The 21194-nt window shown below is 45.4% G+C and overlaps 3 protein-coding genes across 7 annotated transcripts in view; 1 reads left to right on the plus strand and 2 right to left on the minus strand.

Moving 5' to 3' along the window:
* The window catches only part of LOC131272309 (ubiquitin-like protein 3), a 51601-nt gene extending 35620 nt beyond the window's left edge, over positions 1-15981 (minus strand). Inside the window, exons 1-2 of one of the 5 annotated variants that reach the window (XM_058273995.1) lie at positions 15936-15981; positions 14307-15246 (exon numbers count right to left, since the gene is read on the minus strand). In XM_058273995.1, the coding sequence (XP_058129978.1) occupies positions 14307-14336 (30 nt within the window). In that variant the 5' untranslated portion in view covers positions 14337-15246; positions 15936-15981. Of the gene's footprint in view, positions 1-14306; positions 15247-15463; positions 15503-15789 lie in introns of those variants that run through there. The other 4 variants (XM_058273992.1, XM_058273997.1, XM_058273993.1 and 1 more) reach the window with 4 other exon arrangements.
* Positions 15982-16909: 928 nt separating this feature from the next.
* LOC131261335 (zinc finger protein 569-like) lies at positions 16910-18881 on the plus strand. The gene is made up of 3 exons (XM_058263344.1): positions 16910-17094; positions 17152-17330; positions 17395-18881. The coding sequence occupies exons 1-3, from the start codon at positions 16966-16968 to the stop codon at positions 18800-18802; spliced, it is 1716 nt and encodes a 571-aa protein (XP_058119327.1). The 5' UTR covers positions 16910-16965; the 3' UTR covers positions 18803-18881.
* A 57-nt stretch (positions 18882-18938) lies between these two features.
* LOC131261334 (DNA-dependent metalloprotease SPRTN-like) lies at positions 18939-21194 on the minus strand. Its single transcript, XM_058263343.1, has 2 exons — positions 20706-21194; positions 18939-20630 (listed from the first exon to the last, which is right to left on the minus strand). Exons 1-2 carry the CDS (start codon positions 21105-21107, stop codon positions 18939-18941), a joined length of 2094 nt encoding a protein of 697 aa, XP_058119326.1. The 5' UTR covers positions 21108-21194.

Genomic DNA, 21194 nt, shown 5'->3' on the forward strand with positions numbered 1-21194 from the left:
CACATATGATGAGAATGAAAAATAAAATTGTAGAAATTAACCAATGCTTTATCAAACATATAATCCCATGAGTTTTCTGACATCTTCAAACCCTCCAAATGATTGCAAAATTAACAGTAAAGCTGGTGATAGATACTTCCACCCTTCGAATCGTCATAGAGTGTATCTTTGCGACACAATTTCGCTCCATTTTGCCACAGATTATATCATTTGTACGTGCGAGATATGCGGTCGTTTTGATACACAGTTGATTCAAAATCAATTATGATACAGGCGAAAGACCCATTCCAACCGATACGTGACACACGCCTCTCGAGCACAACTTGTTGTTCGATTGAAATCGGGAGGAGGAGGATGCATCGATCACTCGAATCGATACCTCGAGCTCGCGAAAACTCGAACTCGGTTCCTCAACAAGGTGCTAAGTGCGTCACATTTCCGTGCCTAACCAAGCACCCCCCCACTCTCCCCCCCTGGTCGGTGGAGGTGGAAATTGAAACCACAACTGCTGGCGAGATCGCAGATAGACAGATGTGTCCTCCCACCCTTGAATATTTATCTACGCCTCATCGTACCCGGACCCTCGAGTCCGAGATGGAGGGTGGAGGGAGGGGATTTGGTTCCGGGAGTCTCCGTGGCCAACTGTTTGGCGTTGCGATTCATCGGTTCCATTGCAGCGAAACCAGGGCTACCACTTTCCCTTCGAGCTTCCCTCTGTATGTGTGTGTGTGCTCGACCGACCGACCGACAAACAGGTAAGAGTTGCGAGTCTGGTTTGCGAGGGTAAAACGCCGGATGGGAGGCTCCCCGACTCGACAACGACAGGCGGGAGGAACAGGAACTATGCCGACACACTCTCGCCGTACGTTCGCATAAATATGGCACTCTGGCTTGGCTCGGTTGGTTCGTTGGGAACTGGGTCAATTACGCTCCCGCTTCGGGCCGCCCCAGCGCTTAGGCTTGAGCGTTATGCACCACAACGGCGACCGCGCGCTGGAACTCGTCTGTCTTTGGCGCTGAGCCCGGGCCCGAACCTCTTCACCATTCAGCGAACGGCCGGGCGGAGGCTCAGATCAGTTCGCTACGCTAACTGAACCAGGCCACCGAGACGGTGGACGCTGAACCAGGAACGCTGCGGAACACACCAACCAAAGAGATGAAATCATTTTACGACTCGATTGTGTTATGTTATGATAATTCCATGCACTTTTTTCCCCTCTCCGCCTGCTCACGTTCACGCTTGGGAAAAGGCAGGAAAATGGAAGGATGGACGCTTCATGCCGTTAGTCGGACAATACCAAAGCCCCCTCCCGAACGGCGAGAGGTGATCGCGAGTCAGCTGACCGACGGACTTTCCTCTTCCTGACTCGGATATTACGTTGGCCGATATTATTCACTTGGAAAGGTTTTCCTTCGGCACCCAGCGAAGGAACTGTAGCCTCAATGGGAAAAGAAGTGAAACGAATGGCACCGATACGATCCTACCCGCGACGTAAATGGGTTAACACGTTAAAACCGAGTCTCATTGGAAGGGGAAACAATCGTCCAAGTAAAGTGATATAAACTTTATAGCTTCGAGGATTTACAATAAACGTCAAAATGTAGCTAAAACATGAAAACGTTTGAACTAGAGTTGTGTAATGCAGATTCAGATTCATGAATGCTGAATGATTCTTTGTGTTTTAGAGTCTCTCAACCACAGATTCATGAATCCCAAAGATGCAACCTGTGTTGGGAAAATAGGTGAAACTCATCATTATCATCATCAACTGATGAAAAGTGATGAGCCAAAAATGGGTAGAAGGACCCCTTTTGTTTTTGATCGCATGATCCACGCCAATGAAAGAATCGTGGAGATTCGTGACAGATCCATGAAATATTCATGAACATTTATTAAGGTTTCAAAAGATTCATTAAGTTTTGAAGATTCGAATCCCTAAAGATTCATGAATACATCTGAATGAATCTTAGGTGAAAGATTCGTATGAATGAATCTCACCAAAAGATTCATTAAGCACAGCACTAGTTTGAACCTTCCTTTAATTATTCTGATCCATTCTTCAAAGGATTTAAACTTGAAAATAATCGTTTTGGCGGCCTCCAACAACCTTGTTGAATGTACTGAATTTTCCCTTTTTGCACGGAAGGCGCAAGGACAAACCCGAAAGTGCAATACAGCAGCGCACCATGGCGCTTCCATGGCGTAAACTATAAATTTAGTTCTAAAAGGCCTCACACGCCTCTGCATTCGTACCATGCCATGCATGCGTGTCTCCGGCGCTGCACAACACACGGTCGGTGCATCATTCACCAGCACACACATCCGCACACGATGCATCGCAAGCCTTGCCTTTCCCCCTCCCCCCCGGAACCCCCACCAAACACCAATATAAGGGCATGTATAAATATCGCCACGAGGCAACGGATTATCGATTCCGTTTCGCACGCTCCCGCGCTAAGATCCGATCCGGGTCTCCGGTTTTGTCGTTGGCGTTTTGCGTTTTGAGGCATGTCGTGCAAGTGTTGAAGGGATGGTAGGGTGTGTATTCGAGGAGTGCCCATCCATCCGTTGGTGCATCGACGCGAAATACCAGAGGCCGCAGATTCGATTTCATCGATAGCACAAAAAACCCAGTGATGGGAAAACGCAAAATCTAAACTGTAGCCAAGGCTATAATCAGCCGAAAGGCGAGGATGATTCGGTGCACCAAAGAATATGAAAGAAATGGACGTTGAAATCGAAACTTGCCAGCGCCAATAATAGCGCCGCGCCAGAACTGGAGCGCCAGAACCTTCGTGGCGTTTGTGGGGAGGGGGGGGTGGAGGATCAACTCAGGCTGAGCATAATTAAACGGCAACATCGGCAAGCACGTAAATCGATCGACCGCGGCCTTCTTCTTCCGATAGTGAACTCCTCCTCCTCGCCTTCTAATGCAACATTGATTCCTATCATTAGAGCGGTTATTTATGTTTGAGTAGGTTTGAATTATCCACACTACTATCGGGGATAGTTGATCGGTTCGAAAGCGACCACCTACTCCTAGCGGGGAGGAGTTGATTTTCGATCCACTTAAAAGAGATTAAAATTTGAAATATCACTACTTCATTCCACATTCCGAACGGGTTCACGGATTCACTTTTGAACGCGCCCAACACTAGGTTAAACCTTGGTTGAGGAAGATGGAGAACAAGGTGTATCTTTAGCGCAAGTATGCCACATTTTACCAATTTGCATACTCCTCTACATCGCCAGCCGAAATGTCACACTGCATGGTCGCTGTTTGTCGATAACGTTCTAATGCCAGCGAAGGACATCGGAGGTAGGAATCTCTGCGCTATCGTTATGTGTTCAATTTCAGCAGATAGGAAAGCCAACCCTTGCACTGGCGTCCGACTGAGGTTCGGCTGACCTTGGAGGAATTTCGCTTCCAACAACTATCGATCCGGGACTCATTTTTTCCCTTTTTCGGTCGACAGAGAAATTGGAAAACTTTGAAATGCAAGCAGCGGGATCAGCAAAGAACAAAAAAAACAAGGAAAAGGAAAGCAGCAATTCCGGGAGGGGTTTGGTCTATTTTGGGGATTATTTAGAAGAAGAAAAAACCGGCACAAATCAATAAAAGTGATTGCGCACTTGCACTTGCGTTGTTCGCGGTTCTCTCCCAATGAAAAAACCCGTTCTAAGGGATTGACAACGAACGATTTCCATTGGCAAGGATACCTTCTACTCCTTCTCAGAAATTTCCGTTTAGTGTAGACGCAGGCGAGGTTTATGTCTCTCGTCACGTGAAACCGCGTGCTCCATCAACGCACGGGCTTTTCGATTGTTATTATTATTGTTCGACCAAATGAGAGCCGACCGTTGAGTGAGGCCCCGAATCGGGGCGCAACAATTAGGCGAGATAAATCACGACGTTGGAGGATTTATATGCGCGTGGGGTGGGGGGATACAAACCTCGCGGATTTTTAGGAATATATTAACGGAAGGTGAAATAAGAAATACGACTCAGAAACGCACACAGAAACAAGTAAGATGGCTGGAAAGAGAAGGTTAGATCGATTCGATTCACGCGCGATCGGTGCCCTTGGAACTATCATCACCATACGGTCGCCACTTTTGACACACTGGCCCCTCGATTGCGACACGTGTACACACACACACACACACACACATGGGACACGGCGATGACAAACCCCAACGGGACATGGGTGATGCTGGGCTGAGCGTTCGAACCGAGTTGTGACCGGTTAATTGAAGGCTCTGAACCAGATGTTGCCGAATGACGACACCACCGCATCGTCCGGGTCAACACGACACTACACGATGTTAAACTACGAGGAAAACGAAAAATCAGCAGCACACACACCAGCACGAATGCATTATGCTCCGCGAAGGTCACGATGATGATGATGATGGTGATGATGCTCGAGCCACGTGGGGAACCTATTGGGCTAGACCCGTCGCGCTATGTTTGCACTCCATTGTGCAACCGTAAACATTTTTCACTCCGTCTCGCGCAATAGAGTCGGAGAGCTGGCAAACGTTCACCGTATTTCAGCGATTTGGTTCCATTTGGCGCCACAAAAATAAAACCCTTTCTGCCCGGGTCCCCATTGTGTACAGAGATTGGGAAACTTCAGGAATAATCGTCCGCACGTGCGCCTGCTGTATGTATGCTGTGGCATTTTTCTTCGCCACTGGAAAACGAAAACCCCTCCCATTAAGCCGCGAGGAAAACATGAGAGAGCTATCGAAATAATGCCACCAAGCAGCCTAAATGTGGATGATTGTTGGATGGGCTCCTTGCAATTGCAAATCAATATTGATTGATTTTCCAACTCTAATTATTGCTCCACCGGGATTTGTGCCCTGTGTAACCGATCGGGTGTGCGTGCCGGTGGCGTGACAGCACACCAACACACCACCACAGGGCAGGCATGAGCATCGTAAATGGGGGATGATTTACGAGGGATTTTGGAAACATCTCATTCGCGAGTTCCTTCCCATCGAGAACGGCAAACGTTACGCCAGTCGGTTCCTCCGGTGGTTTGCATAAAACATGACCACGAGAGCGGGTGGGGGCGAAGATGGATGGAATTTGTTTGTACACGTGTGCGCTCGTTCTTTCGGTCGGTGGAAGGAAGCATACATTAAAGCCACCGTTCGAACTATGTTTTCTGTATAGATGTATGTATATTTTGGCTCGTTTCGGTTTGCGCCGAAAATTCCATGTTTTCAAACCCCAGCCAGTAGGGAGGGAGGTATTAAACACGGTGAAGATAAAGAACCAGAAAGGGCACCCAATTGATGGACACACAAATCGGAACAACATATAATCAACAAGACGCACAGTGTATGGTTAACTAATACTCGTTGTGGGCAATGATGGTAGAAAATATCAATCGATTGCTCTTCCTAGGAACTCTCCATCAGACAACCTATCGATCGACTCCGCTGGCAAACACGGATGCAGCTGATTTGCCACCATCCTCCCCGTTGCCCCAAAATGGTGAGCTCGAACGATAAGGGATCAGGTTACGTTGGCCGGCTGACCGTAACCCACGTTTTTCGGACGCCAGAAAGCTAGCCATTGACCTTTCTCGGGGAGAGTTTCGATCCCTTCTCCATTCGGGCAACTGCCCGGACACGCACCAGCAGCATTCCATGGCCCCATCGGAAGAAACTCTCTGCACCGTCTTCAACGAGCAAGCCCATAGATGGAAGGCTTGGGGAAAAGAGTGTGAGGTACCATCGTCTGACGGTTGTTTGCCTTGTGTTGGGTTGTGAAAAAAGAAAGAAATGTCCATAAGCCCCACGCCGTCCCTCACCAAACACACCTCGAACCCAGGCTTATCAACCCAAGCCAACCCCCTCCACACTGACGATCACCTGGCGGCGGTACGGTCAGCAGAGTGAAAATTGAAGGGAAATAGAAAGAGGAAATGAGAATAAAATAACACACCCCACGGCACGTCGCCGATCGGTCGAAGGCGAACGAACGGATTTCTCTCTCTCCAGACATTGTATCCATATGCACGCAGCATCTTCCGCTCGACGGAGTGCCTTAGACGATAGGAAAAAAAAGACCCACCGGGCGAGGGAGTGCTGGCTTTGATTCTGTGAAGAAAGAAAACAGAGACACACAAACCGACACTTTTTCCGAAGGCGCGATAGTGACCTCCGCGTTTCTTCGCCTTCTACAGGTTGCGATCGAAGGAAAATAAATAAGTAAGGTCTAGGAAAGAAAATAACCGACAATAAATAAAAAAAAAACCAGAAAGCCCATCGAGCGACAAACACAGGGGCAGACGAAATGCTGAAGGTGAGTCAAAAGAATGATAAACTTTCCCGATACGGACGGCGCGGCGTTAAGTAGCGACTTAGGGCCGCCCGTCGGTCAGCCCGAGCTTATTGCTGCTTTGGCTGCCGGGGATGACGATAACCTCTTCCTAGCGAGCGAGAAAAGTGCGAGGCCATGGATTATAATGTTCAGGTAAAGAAGGAAACTTTGACCGCGCGCCACCGGGGAGTCGGAAGGGAAAAGGTATCATCTATTTCAGGTAGACGGGCGCGCTTGTTTGGGCTGGCGACGAGGCTGGAGAAGCATACAGAAAAAGGAAACCCGTAAATTACCGATACTTTGTTGTGCGTGCTGTTGAACGGGATGGGAAGCGTTGCCGGCCGTGTGTGTGCTTTACCTTGTTACTGCAGCGATCCAGCACCCATCCAATGCGAATGCTCTCAAATGGTCCAGGAAGTGGCCATTTTAAGGAAACGCTCCCTAATGGGGTCCCTCGTTCTTAGGGCAGATGTACGCCCAAAAACACTCATTATTAACGCACGCAAGTAAGCAAGCAATGAGTGATCGCCCATCTGGTTCTGATTCAAATAAGCTTTTCTACTTAGTCTAATTTGGCTTTGCAGCAATACGCTTTTGCAAGCGGGAAGGTGGTTCCTCACGTTGGCATACTCAGGAAGCGCAAACATGCTTTGAATCAGCAAAGAAATTACATACAGCGCTACATCTGCATCATTTCCATTAGACACCGGGCGTGGGGGAAGGAACGGAGAGGAAAAAGCCCAAGATAATTTAAGTAAGAACGGAAGCACGATTAATTAAACTTTGACCAAAGCCTTCATCAAACAACCTCTTTCATGGCTAAGCCGTGCTTTCCACCTGTTTCTCCGATTATACAACGTCAAAAAAAAAAAAAAAAATGGGAATAAGAACCCAAGACACGATGGTGAGTTGAAAAGTTTTCTCATTTGATGGATAGAGGAAAAGGGTTCCTTTTTCTCGAAAATATGCAAACCGTGTTCAAAACTCGGGCCTGCGGGTTTGCTTGACGATTAATGGAAAAATGTATCTACTACGCGTGTTTGTGTTACCAAACATAGCACAAACGTACGCCACGGGTAACTTATGAAAGTCGAATTAGAAACATAGTAATAGAACTTTACAAAAAAAGTACAACGGTTGGCTATTACGGAAATGGGTAGGTAAAACCGTTCAATTTTCTCCAGCGCATCCACAATGTCATTGGAACTGATGGTAGGGGAAAAGAAGCTGGTTAGATAAGAAAGGCGTGCGTAACAAAACAAAAACGATGGCATCATAAAACGACCGTATGCTTAGCAAACAATACCCAATAATAACCATTGTGCCACCATGTTTCTCGATGTCCGCCACAACAGATTGGGAAACGAGCAACGAGCAATCTCCGCATGGCGTGGCGTCTTCCGCCCCGACACAAAGATATTACATTCTCGATACAACAATGTATTGGGCGAGGGGCGGTTGTCCAACATCGACCCTAGCTGCTCGCCCCCGAACCTTCCCTTTGCCCTATGTTTCCAGGGTCGCAATCCTACACACACACACACACGCATTGACGTTCACAAGAATCTCGATCATTTCGTCCGTCAAGATTCACTTTTTTTCCTAATTCAATGGTGTGTATGGTTGCGTACGCCTGTGCGAAAAGGGACGAAGAAACCTTCGCCTAACCTAACCAATTATTAGCAGTCCTATTAGTTGGAGTCGGGAGACCCCGAGCGTTCGATTAGGCAATCATCGCGGTTGCGGTGTCGAACCCCTTTTTTCTGGGTGCTCTTAAGCCCTACAGCTGAATCATGCATCGTAATGAGTCTGTGACCCAATAGGCTGCTGGATCGCAGGAATGGATTATAAAAACATCATAACCCGAAACGAAACTGTTAGGAAAGGGCTGGAGAATTGTCCCGCCGTACCCTTGGATAAAGTATTCAAACTTATTGTACGAACCTACTACTACTCCATTGTACAGCTGGTGAATGTAGTAATTTCTTTTTTAAATAGTTCTACCCTTAAGTGAAAAGATCAACAAAATCGCTCAAGTTTCACATGGCTGCTGCTGATGCGAAAGGAGACACATCCTCGACCGCAACAGACCGGGCCCGGTAATCCTCTTTCGAGGGCGACACGTAATGACACGGACTCCACTCGCCACCAGGAGCACCAACGAACCGATATCCAATTAGCGAGCGTTCAAACGTAACGCCTGCAAACGGGCCAGCCGTGGTATGGCCAAGGGCAGAAGGGTATGGCCGCTTGGGCATTGGGGTTGACGCGTGACGTGAGGGCATTCCGGGCATGGCGTTGGCGTCATGGGACATGCAAAGGTGCCTCCCATGGCGTTGTGTCGGAGCTGTTCGCAAGTATCGAACAGCAAGTGATGGTTTAAATCTCTCCCGAGTTACGATCTTTGACCGAGTAATTGAAGTCGAGGTTGGTTGTCATGGGGGATTGCATTTTTGTACGGGTGTTTGTTTGCAATGCTGGAGTTGTCTTACGCATCGGGGGTAGCAGAACGATGGTCTCTTACCTGGAAGGGAAATAAAATTTTAAAAAAACCATATTAGTAAAATTCAAGGTACATCCATCGTTCTTCAAAGTAATGTAATAGGGAAAAAATGTCACTCTCATTGCAACAATAATGCTTCAATCGTGAAAGAAATCCTTCGACAACAACCAAGTCGCGTCACAGGGGGCGCACAGACCAATCTCACAAACTGCCACCGTTAATGGCCACTCGTGCACACAGTAGCAAAACATACCATCAAACGGCGGCTTTGCACTTCTGCCAATGGAATGGAATGGAAAAATCGAGCACTCGGAAGCCGCAGGAAGAAAATCACACACCCTTTTCGCGACAAGGGGCAGCATCGATGGCAAATCTCAATTTACCAACCACCAGCTCACACACACACACACGCACACACACACGCGGTATATTTGGACAGATGGATGACGTCAAAGGAAAATTTACACGCGCAGGTTTGATGTGGAAAAAGGGGTGGTTGCATCACACAAGTCCCACGCTTTCTATCTGCTCCTCGGGTGGTGTATGCATTGGTGCACGATGACATTTGGCCATACACCCATAGCACACACAACATAGTGTTCGCCACAGTGCACCACGCATGATCAACCGGATTCCCCATCATCGGTCGGCGCTGCTCAGCTAAACAACTGCCAAAGATGTTGTTTCCAACTCGAGAATATATTCTCCCTCACGACAATATAGATACTCCTCTGTCCTTCACGCTGTTGAACATCATACCTTAAGTGACATTGCGTGTGGGTGGTTGTGTACGGTACAAGGTATTATGGCATACAGAGTTTGTTGATTCAGCAGTATAAAATGTTTGCTAAAGCAAATGATTTTCTGATATCTTTAGCTTGCTGGATTGTTACGAGATAAACCGGTCCACCAAGATACGATTATCAAATCATAAAATTGTTTAATTTAATCACACAATGATGAAAAAATAATTATATTACAGGAAACACTAAATTATCTGTAAACCCAGGGAAACATAATCATCACTTGTGAAAGAGCAAAAATAATAGCTTCTCGAGATATTAAGCGAGGCATACCCACAGAGCCAGATCATGCTCAGGTTTGATAAAAAAGCAGACTTGCTGCTTTATGGCGTCACACCCACTATGAACTTTCGTATCTGCTTGATGGTTTGTGTCGTTTTAAACTTCATAAGGATTCTGCATTCCATCGTCCGTGTCATCAAAGTCTCATCATTCTATAGGGTTCCCCTTGAAGGCGGAGCTCGGACGAAAGAATCAACACTACCTCCTTCGGATTAGGGATATTTTTTTACCTAATGCTTCACTCCGGGGATTCTTTATTTTCCTGTTTCAACAAATGGATTCAAATTTTTGCTCATGTTCCGCCCTTGCCTTATAGCCACCGCTCAGTCCATCTATTACTCATAATTTTCCTCCCGAATAAACCTTTTACCATTTGCTCTTCTCGCATCAAACCCATTTCGGCTTCCACTCTAATGGGCTTCTCATAATGTGTAAGTTTTTTTTCTTTTGCACGATTAAAAGGCATTAATGCACCATCCTTAACAGCGCGTTCGCTTGCCTTCCCCGTTCTTTGCACGAGAGCACCACATTACACTTTGTCATTTGGATGATTTTCTTGCGTACCATTATCGTTCGATATTAAATTTTCCTCCACCATTGCCATTGCCGTTCTCCTCGTTCCCTCCTTCCTCTGTTCCCTGTTACACGGCTCTCAGGCAACAATGGATTTTCCCGCCGATCGTTTTTCCACTTCCCGATTCACCATTCCTTAAACTGACAGCGACACACATTTTCCTAAATTACCAATACGCGCTCCACAACCATATTTCAGCTTTGTTCGCTGTATTGTGCACGATGCAGGGCGTTTTGGAGCTGCTTCCCGTTCCACCCCTCACGGAAGGATAAAGGGAAAGCATCTAAAAGACATTCGCCTTATCTATTTTCCCTCATTTCCAGTACATCTCCAATCGGCGCTGTGTGTGTATGTAGCTGCTGCCCGGGAGAGGGACACAATTGGGAAAATTGAAAACCTTCCACACCAGTTCCTGTTTTTCCCCCGCCCGTAGCAAGGGCTTACCGAAAAGACAGCACCGGGCGGGGGCATTCGACAAGGGGGCAGAAGTCGACGTGGTAGATCGAGCGCACATTTCTCACCCGATATTGCTGGTCGCTCTTTGGACAGGCGTGGCCCAAAGGAAAGCGTTTTTCCTGCGGTTGCGGATAACAAATCAGTCGCACGACTTCGATCTTCCTCCACCCTGACACCACCCTCGGCGTGCGGTGGAACAGTTTGATGCGCGCGAACTCGCTATTACAGAGCAGTATACGAACCACGGAAAAGCGACGACCGACACACGGCACACACCAATTTCTAGCTCTCAAGGGAAATTGTAGTCGCTGGAAATTGATGGACTTCTCTGACGGCACACCTCCAGCGCCGCTCGCCCCGCCGCTATCCATCCATCTGGAGTGGACGAGTGTAAAATGAAAATTCCAGCAGCGAGTGGAAGAATTTTTGCGAAATGCAGTGAAATGCAAGTCAAACGCGAAGAGTCGCTAAACAAACAAACAAACAAGAAGCTTAGCCTTTCGCCGGGTATTTCATCGATCAACTTCCGCGACCATAGGAATGGGTAAGCTTGTTCCAAAAGGGGTTACGCTTTAGGAACGCTTGAATGCTTGGAACAAGATTGGATGAATTTGAAAATGTTTAGTGAAAAAAAAAAACCACGGATGTAGAACTTGCTTCGCAGGCTTACGCAATGATCCTCTCTACGAATTGTTGCTTTCTTTTATTTTGATACAACATTGTGGTAAGTTTCACAAGGAAGAATATTTCAAAAGTCACGAAAGACTAACTCCCCGGGCGGTCGTTAGAGAAAATGTGTCCCTTTTGGATACCACAGACAGGACATTAGGAATGAGCACCATTACCATACTGCCGACAGCCGGCACGACTATTAGCATGTTGTCGTGTTGTAATGCTAGCTCAACAGGCCGAACCTGCCGACGCTATCGTTAAATCCTTTATCTAAGGGTCGAGGGAAGAACCAAAAAGACAACAAAAAAAAAACTTTCTTCAGCCGGAGTTTATAAAAATAAACAAAATGTCCCGTTACCAAAAAGGGTCTAGAGCCACCGAGATAACGAAACATCCATCGAGGACGATGAATATGATTGAAACATATGGTCTAAGTTTAGGCAACGACACTTGAAAAAATACTTTCAGCCAGCCCGCCACAGTTACCACCAGGACCGCGGTCTCCAAAGGGCCACCTTTTGCCACTTACAGTCCTCGCATCGATGGTGTTCCTTCGTTCCCTCCTATCCTTTCGCACGCTGAGGGGTATCTGCTTACCCCGTAGGATGGGCGCGAAAGTGGTTTATTTTAAATCCAAGTGGAAACCCTCGCGAAAGTACTCGCCACTGCGAAGCAATTTACTACAAGCTGTCACCATCCGAGATTGAGTAATCTGATCGGGATCCCAGGGAACCACGCCTTTATGAAGTAGCGCGATGGCAAACAAAGGAATGTAAATAAATAATCATTTCTTATAGCACCTGAGCCAGTAGAAGTGGACAGCTGAAAAAAATGTTGTTCGTTAAATAAAGTAAACTGAAAAACTTCATGCACTTCGGCAGACTACAACAAATATGACTAGATTTAATTAAATCCTTATACATCATTATAGAGGACTGTAAGTGCTTTGTTTATATGTTCATTTAAATGATTCGAGCATTGCCATGGATTTGTGCATGCGCAATAATTGACATCGAGGCTCGCTCGATGGTTATTACAAAATATGCCTTTTCCGTATGTAGCAACACTCATCCTGGGGCCATCGGAAAAGGCAACTGGGAGCTCGTAAAACCTCCCGAAACCAAAACTCACATGCAAATGCAAATATGCTTTCTTGCCAAACCATCCGATGCAACGCTGCAGCAGCAAGAATAGCCGATAGCCGGGCTTGCCGGATGCAGGCAAACAAAATAAACACTGTGCCAGGGCCGTGCAGCAGAGCTACCTCCCGCTGTTACTGCTTGCTGCTGCAAGTGTTCAACCACCGTAGGAGAGAAAATGCCAGCGAACGCGCGCGCCCAACCTCCAGAGGGAGGGAAAAACCTGGTGCTTACGGACGTGAAATAGAATGAAAATAAATGACTTCCAGCTATGTGTGGTTGTTCGCGCCCAAGTGTGTGTGTGTGTGCGAGGGAATGCGGAGAGAGCGAACTAAGTGCGGAGAGAACATCAGGAAGGAAATCCCGCAAGCAAAGAGAGGCAAAGGATGACTGGTTGGTCCTGGCTGTGGGACTTTCTTCCCATGTCCTGTGAGTTACATCGCGCATGCACTTCACCCCGAACTGCATGGGAAGTTCTGTTCTCCAGGCGGAACGCTTTTAGTGCTTGACGCTCCGAGTCGAAATGGGAAATCCCTTTTTCCTGACAATAATGTTTTCCGCAGCACTAGCACTGAAGGAGGCAGAATTGCATGTCTGATGCATCCAGCGAGAATAGCTCCGGAAAAGATTAAGATATGTACGAAAAATGGAAAAATATGTCTCAATTAAGTAAAAAATACAATATATATTTTAAACGTACAGCTTTTTTCATTTTAATTAAATTATCCATTATACAGTCCTTTTTTATCAAGTAAACTGTTTTATCAACAAAAACAGTTCGAAAAGCAACCACCCGTTGGAATGAATGAAAACTCTCCAGCGACAATTCCATGGACGACAGCCGACCCCGACGTGGCACAGCACAATAAAATGTCCATTAGTTTAATTAAATCGAAAACCAGCAAAAATAAATACATACGATGCGTTGGGAACTTAAATTCTGAATGTGCACATTTTAAACGTTGGTCGTAAGGAAAAGGAGGCCAAAATGTCGTAAAATGAACAAAACGGAAACGTTCCCTGAAATCGCTCGGTGTTGGAGGAGAAAGTTCGATAAAAACACACTGGAGCTATTGCTTTACTTTACCGTCGTACGCATTAGTTAATTAACGGACTGCCAACCATGGACGGAAAATGTTGATAGATACTTAAACTTATTTTCTACCGAACACGAGACAAGGCCATAGTCTTGACCGATTGTTTGAGTTTACGACTCCAAGACGTAAAAGATTTAATTTTTTCACATCTCCACTTAGATTATCGCTCAGTTTTTGTTTTCATGTCGGTCAACAGACACGGATAATGAGCAGTAGTGATTCCCAACAAAACCATGCTAGTCGAATTGGGCAATACTTGAGAATCTTAAGCAAAATCGATAATCTCATAATTTACGTTCTGACACAAAACTACTTAAAACTGTTTCCAGCATATTTTACGTTTCTATCCAGAAATAATCGCAAACAATTTTGTATATTGATTTACTATTTGAATACTATTACATATATTTCTATAATGCGTCTTGCATTCAGCACTTACCTTATCAGCAGGTATGTTTTTGGACGACATCCTTCCCTTTTCTGCAGCACGGGCGGGAACCTTAAAATGTGTGTGTATTGCTGGTTTATGATTGACTGCTCGTCTTTGTTGTCAGCCCTACTGCAGATGCTCCTTCCGATTGGGCTTCCTCAGGCCACAGCCTTAGCCTATTTTCTCGGACGCTTGCCCTTCGCCAACTCGATTTCACCTTCTTTCCGGTGCCTTGCCCCACTATCGCTCTCTGCTTCTCTCTTGCACGAGCTTCCGAAAAGCCAATCAAGAAAGAAGTCACAATCCGGTTGTTCCGGCGAGCGGATTGTGTGACGTTCCGACTGTTGGTGCTTTGTGTTTACTGGCAGAATCTACTGGTTCTTTCCCACTCGGGGAAGGAAATGCGTAGACCTTACTATTGTTCCGCAAAGCTGATGATGCTGACGGTGCCGAGACTGCGGTGGTTAAGGTGACGGATGAGAAAATATAATATAACGATGATTAAAGCTGGCTGACTTCTACTGGTGCTGCTACAGTTCTCGTTCCCAACTTGGTTGCCACAACAACACCTTGCTGGCCGTTTTCGAAGCTCAGACTTGAAACTTTTCGCCCATTTACACAAAGCAACCTGTCAAATGCAATGACAGTGAATACGAAGGCTTATTTTCAGATAACTATCGATTGGAAGTAGACCAAGGCGGGCATCTTTTTCAGTGACCTCCGTCCGATTTCGCAAGGGAGAGAAAACTATTTTTTAAGCCATCGCTTGTTTTCCGGTTGCAGACGGACGCGATTCACTTTAAATGCGAACATTAACATTCGATCGATTGCGATTGATGCCTTCTTTTATGGCTCACTGCTCTCGTGCACTATCACAACGCATTGCCTTTCATCTTTTGCGGATTTCGTTCACTTTCAACACATCCACTTTAAAACAAAACCAACAGGGCTAGAAATGAATGCGAATTAACGACACAATTAACATTGATGGAAAATATTTTGTCGGTCGATTTTTTTTTCACCAGTGGGCGTTCGCTAGACATGGTGCCATTCTGATATATTTTCACTCTACTGAGACAGACTGAAGGTACTAGAACCACGTTGATCATAACTGAACCAATAGTTCAGAAACAACAACGATGCCAGCAACCACCATCCGAACGTACTGCCGATGTAAACACCCGTGCACGAAACGGATGGATTTATTTTCAAACAACACCCCTGCCAGCTCCTGAGCGCAGGACTGCTCGGAAGATGTAAAATTTCATCCAAATCCATTTACAACAACAACACGGTGCACACGTACGCTCACACAAACACACACCCATTTCCCTCGCGCACCCCTCCCGCACACTCATGCGTATTCACGTAGTTTCGTTCTCCCCTTACGACCACCAGCACACATTTTTTCACCATCAGAAAACCAGGTGCCCCCAACTTTCTATTATTTTCAGCACCTAGAACGAGTTTCTGACGAGCACAACGCACTAACCCTCGAGGAAAAGCATAGATTTTCGAAATGGCTACCCACTGGCCACTTTTGCTTGCTCCAACACTGCACGCTTTGGTTGCGTTGCTAGCCTTCTTCGGACGACCTCAGAAAAGCACCAGGCTGGCCAAACTAGAGAAACAACGCACCGAGCATCGACCAACTCTCACTCATCACCGTTCACCATTGCGTTCCAGCACCGACTGTTTAGTAGTGAAGGGAGCTGTAACTGTATAACTAGCTACTGTTGCTAGGTATGGATAATAAAAATACTAACTAGTTACTCAAAATATTACCAAGCAGGTACTTTCGTTACTAATATATTGCTCAATATTTAAAAAATTCAGAATATTTGGTTTCCTAAAACATCGTTTGCCCATCAAACATATATCCCGGTTGACTATTTTTCATATACTGCATAATTATTGCCGGTGAACCTATGCGACGAGACGTTAGCTACAATTTACCCAGGGTACCTATGAGTCGAGTAGATAGCTACATTTTACCCAGAGTAGCTGGCCGTCGAGTTGATAGTTATAGTTTACCCAGAGTAACTGGCCGTCGAGTAGATAGCTACATTTTACCCAGTGTAGCTGGCCGTCGAGTAGATAGCTACATTTTACCCAGAGTAACTGGCCGTCGTTGTTTCCGCTGGTTGCAGTGCCTAAAATTGCCAAATCTCGCATAACTTGTTAGTTTCAGAACCGATTTTCACAATTGACCCCTCAAATGAAAGGTCTTGTAAAGAAAAACATCTTGATACAACAAAGATTCCACCTCGAAACTTTTTTTTTATGAGATTCCAGCACCGACTGTTTAGTGTTGCTAGTTTGGATCGGCACCAAGATAAATACACACTATATATTTCAGTATTTAATCATCTTGATCGGCACGGAACCTGTTCGATCCGATCCGATCCTAGCATAGTCCAAAGGGACTTTGAGGGACTAAGTCCTGGCTCGTTTATATTACAGCGTTAACACAAGGTTGCAAGTACAAATTCAAGGATGTTTAGAATGCAAAATTGTTTCTGCTTTCGGGCGATGATGTGTAAACGGAGTTGTAAAAAGCTCGTAATGTCACAACAAACAGCAGAGTTTGTTGACATTCGAAATCTGTAGCACAAACAGTACAAGAAAAGTTTATCGTAGCTTGTTTTTCAACAATTTTCTGCTCGTTATGGAGCATCATCAAAGTGAAATATGCCGTATGTGCTTAGAAAACACACCGAACCTAACATCTTTCTTTAAAAAAGACCCACAACATAACAATCTTCTATTGATCGTACGAGAGACCGTACGGTTAGATGTAAGTACAATTAAATCCTGTAAAATATAATCAACAAAATTGCATTTTCCTCCACAGATTTCAATCGACGACAACCTTCCCAAGATGATATGTGAAAGTTGTGCTGTAAAATTGCAGACAATTGAAGATTATGTGAAAATATTCCGAGAGTCTGACCGAAAGCTTCGTAACACGGTGATCGAATTGAAACCAAAAGATGATTCAAACGATTCCATAGACGTTAAGGATAATAACATGTTAGATTTTTAATGTCACGCTCTTAGTTTCATTGTGGTACTAATTTCCTGAACTACCTTCCAGGCAAAACAATTGGCGGAAAAATGTGAGCATTTGTACGAGTACGGGTATAGAGGAGACACATTCCAATTCAAATGAAAATCACAATGATCCAATTGATGAAATATACGTACAGGCTACTGATGAATCGCAAGCTGATCAAAAGCCATCTTCAGTAGCAAAGCCAAACAGTCCAGTACGTCGCTCCCAGCGATTTAGAATAAAATATAAAAGCAAGCTAAACGACTCCAGCTCGAGTGCATTTGATCAGCAGTCTGATGAAGATTTCCAACCTCCGGATGAGGATGAAGATCAAACATTTATACCAGAAAACGAAAAAATAAAAGAAGAAATTCCAACAGCAAATGAAAAACCTAGACGAAGAAAACCCCAAAAAAGGAAGCAGATCAAAGAGAAAAAGGACGATCACACCAAGACCCAAAAATTAGTCAATCTTCCATCATTGCACGATTTCAAATGCTACATTTGTACCAGTGAACCTCTAGGTACTAGGAAGGCATTAATAGAGCACTTGGCGACTCATGTTGATAAAATACCATACACTTGTGAGAAGTGCGTAATGGAATCGGTTGTGCTGACTAGAGTAAGAACACTGAATACGCATATGAAGATGCACGAACAACCGATCAAATGCGACTACTGCGATCGTCGCTACAGCAACGCCGCAGGAAAATACTACCATACGCAAACGTATCACCTAGGCGGTGGCGCACCGTGCTTGGTCAGTTGCGATATCTGCGGTAAGCAATGTGGCTCGCAGGTGGCCCTTAAGCAACACATGAAGTATCATACGACAACATTAAAATGCAGTAAGTGCGACATGGTGTTCAATCATGCCAACAAACGACGCAATCATGAGCTTACACATAACGAACATCGGGGCTACGAATGCATCGTCTGTAAGAAAGTGCTACAAACGATCGAATCGTATGATGTCCACTTGAAAAAACATTCCCAAGAGCGCAGCTATCCGTGCTCCCTCTGCCCCAAGAAATTCAACACATCGTTCAATCTTATACTGCATCTAAAAGTGCATGCCAAAAATTACAATTACCGGCCGGCAAAATCGTGGGTAGAACACTACACTATACTGAGCCGTAATCCAATGCAATACAAGTGTAATCACTGCGATAGATATGGTACCGACAAGGTGAATAATATGATATCGCATTTGCAAGCTCACTTCAAAGAGCATAAGTGTGATCGATGTAATCGGCTCTTTGCCACGGCGAAGCAACTCCGTGCACACCTCACCACGTACACAGGCGAGAAGCCGGAAATGTGTCAGCACTGTGGGAAATGCTTTTCAACGAAGAACAGTTTGCGCATTCACTTGAAAACACACGCTCGGGACGAAAGCGTGGCGGAAACGAACAGCAGCGTACAATTAGTGGTCAAAGACGAGTCGTGATCTTGTTTAAAGTATTTGGGTTAGAATATACTTACTTACGTATTAAAAGTGATAATAAATTTTAATATAATTTAGAATATACAAAAATCAATAAACTTGTTTATTACCATTTTTTAGAAAAAAAAAAAACAGCATGCTACTTCGACAGACACTGGTCGAGGTGTTGGTTAATGGCATTAAGTGCAATATTTCGGCCACAAGCGGGGCAGTCGCAACTATCTACAGCGGATATAATTTCCACATCTGCATCCAGCGCATCATCCCGCACCGCATCATCCAGTGCTCGCGTGATATCAGCCTCCGTGTAACCACAGTCTCGCAAAACTTGTTGCCGTAGGGTGTGTAAATCTGGTGCAGGCATATCATTTGGCGATGAGTCTTCTAGGACTCGCGAAATATCTGCATCGGTATAGCCACAGTCTCGCAAAAGTTGCTGTTGCGCCGTAATTATATTCGATTCTCCTTCGGGAGGTTTTTTGCTTTGCGAAGCCGATGTTTTCTTCGGAGGTTGGATTGTCGTCGCCGGCCCTCTCGATGTCGATGGCATATTCACGTTAATGGAAGTGGCAGTACTATGCGTGTTGGATTTTCCTGCGCTGGTACTCTCACCGGACAGGCGCGAATAGCAAACCTCGAGATGATCACCGATCTTACAGCGGGCCATTTTTTTAAGGCACATCGGACACGAGACAATTTCGTCATCCGGTTTTTCTACCTTCACTTTCGCATTGGTACGATTGAAATCCTCGATAAGCTCATCGCTTTCATTGAACAGCTCATCAATTACGGACCGATCCAACAGGGCATCGTCTATTGAGGCGAGTTCGTCATCGGTTAGTTCATCGTCGTAATCATCGTCAATGAGGACAATGTCATCCGTGTCTTCGCCGGTGAACGAATCAATGATTTCTTTTTTGATCGCATCCTGACGCTCCTTTTTTATATTCGCGGCCGTTTTTTCTACTTCTGCCAGATCAATATCGTCAAAAAGATAGTCGGAATCGTCCGACAGAAGGATGGTTTCGATTGTGCTGCCGGTACTGGTACTTGGTGTTTCCTCTATTCGAGGTTTTTTAGATTTTGAAGGATTTGTACTACTTGCGGGAAACTTATCCAACAATCGACTTCTTCGTTCTCCTGGTCCTGCGCTCGTAGTCGTCCCCAGCGTAACACCTTTCCCGGTAAAAAGAGGAATCGGGGAAGGTTTCGGTTTTGGCGGCCCCTCATCGTCGCTTGAAAGGTCTTTAAATTGTTTCACGTTTCGTAGATTACCCCTAATAGGAGAACGGCGCGAGGTACCAGGTACCGCACTTGGATTTGGCTGTGCCGTTGTAGTTGGTTTAACTGGTTTGGGAGTCACGGTTGATGCCTTTGTTACTGGTGGTTTTCTAACAACGAGAGTTCCTCCCCCAAAATTCGGCTTTGCACCAGGAATATGTGTTTTCTTCGGTGGTACAGATCTGACTGATGGCTTTGGAATAGCAGAACCGGATGCAGGGGTATTGGGGTTGTTAAAATAATTAGATATCACATTACTCTGACTACCAGTGATAGATTTTGTTTTGCCAGATTTGGTTGGTGTCAAAAAACCGGGATTATTTTCCTTATTCGTTGCTCGCTTTCGTTTAGGAGATGGTTCGCGTATTTTAATGAATTCTCCACCGCACGTTAGCTGATGCTCCTGCCACCAGAAATCGTACGTACCGGGTTTACGATTAGTTGTACGCTTTACCAGGCCGAAAAATGGATGCCGGTTTTGACATGGACCGTTGCATTTCCACCAGTGAGTTTTGTAAAGATTAACTTCATCATGGAAGCTATGATAGACCTAAAATTCAGATTACATCTTTGTGATTATTTTAATCTTGGTAAGCTTGTTTGTTGCTTGTCCTAGTCACCTTACCGTTATATTTGTCCCAGCAATCTTATTGATGCCATTCATGATTTTTTTAAACGTTGGTCCATGTCCACCGTTACCTTCACGAATTCCCAAAACGAAACAGTACGCATGGATCATTTCGTGCAGAAGTGTCTGGATGAGATCTTTACGAGGCCTCAACTTGAGCAGCGGTTCACTCAGTCTTATGATACAACTCTTCCCCAAGCGGTTTGACCGTTGGTAGCAAATTCCTGCACAGTTGTACATTTTCTTGCTCCACTCCAACTGAACGCATGATAACTTGCCTTGGAAGAATTTACGATCAAACAGAGGAAACAATGTGAAAATGTCCGGCGTAGGATCTAGAATTTCCCATTCTGGATGAACCAGGTTCTGGGTGCTGTTGAGATCGTTATCCTTTCCCATTGCTTTCGAATCTACCACAACGGGTAACGACTGTACAATTGATGCCAACTAATCAATTCCAATCTGGTAGGATTCCGGCAATACCAC

The sequence above is a fragment of the Anopheles coustani genome, chromosome 3, assembly GCF_943734705.1.
Source record: "Anopheles coustani chromosome 3, idAnoCousDA_361_x.2, whole genome shotgun sequence".
Lineage (NCBI taxonomy): Eukaryota > Metazoa > Arthropoda > Insecta > Diptera > Culicidae > Anopheles > Anopheles coustani.

Coding starts and splice junctions, on each gene's coding strand:
- LOC131261334 (XM_058263343.1), bottom strand. CDS start 21,107: ATGGGAAAGGATAACGATCTCAACAGCACCCAGAACCTGGTTCATCCA. Junction 20,631..20,705: donor TTGCTGGGACAAATATAACG/GTAAGGTGACTA, acceptor TCTGAATTTTAG/GTCTATCATAGCTTCCATGA.
- LOC131261335 (XM_058263344.1), top strand. CDS start 16,966: ATGGAGCATCATCAAAGTGAAATATGCCGTATGTGCTTAGAAAACACA. Junction 17,095..17,151: donor GAGAGACCGTACGGTTAGAT/GTAAGTACAATT, acceptor TTTCCTCCACAG/ATTTCAATCGACGACAACCT. Junction 17,331..17,394: donor GACGTTAAGGATAATAACAT/GTTAGATTTTTA, acceptor ACTACCTTCCAG/GCAAAACAATTGGCGGAAAA.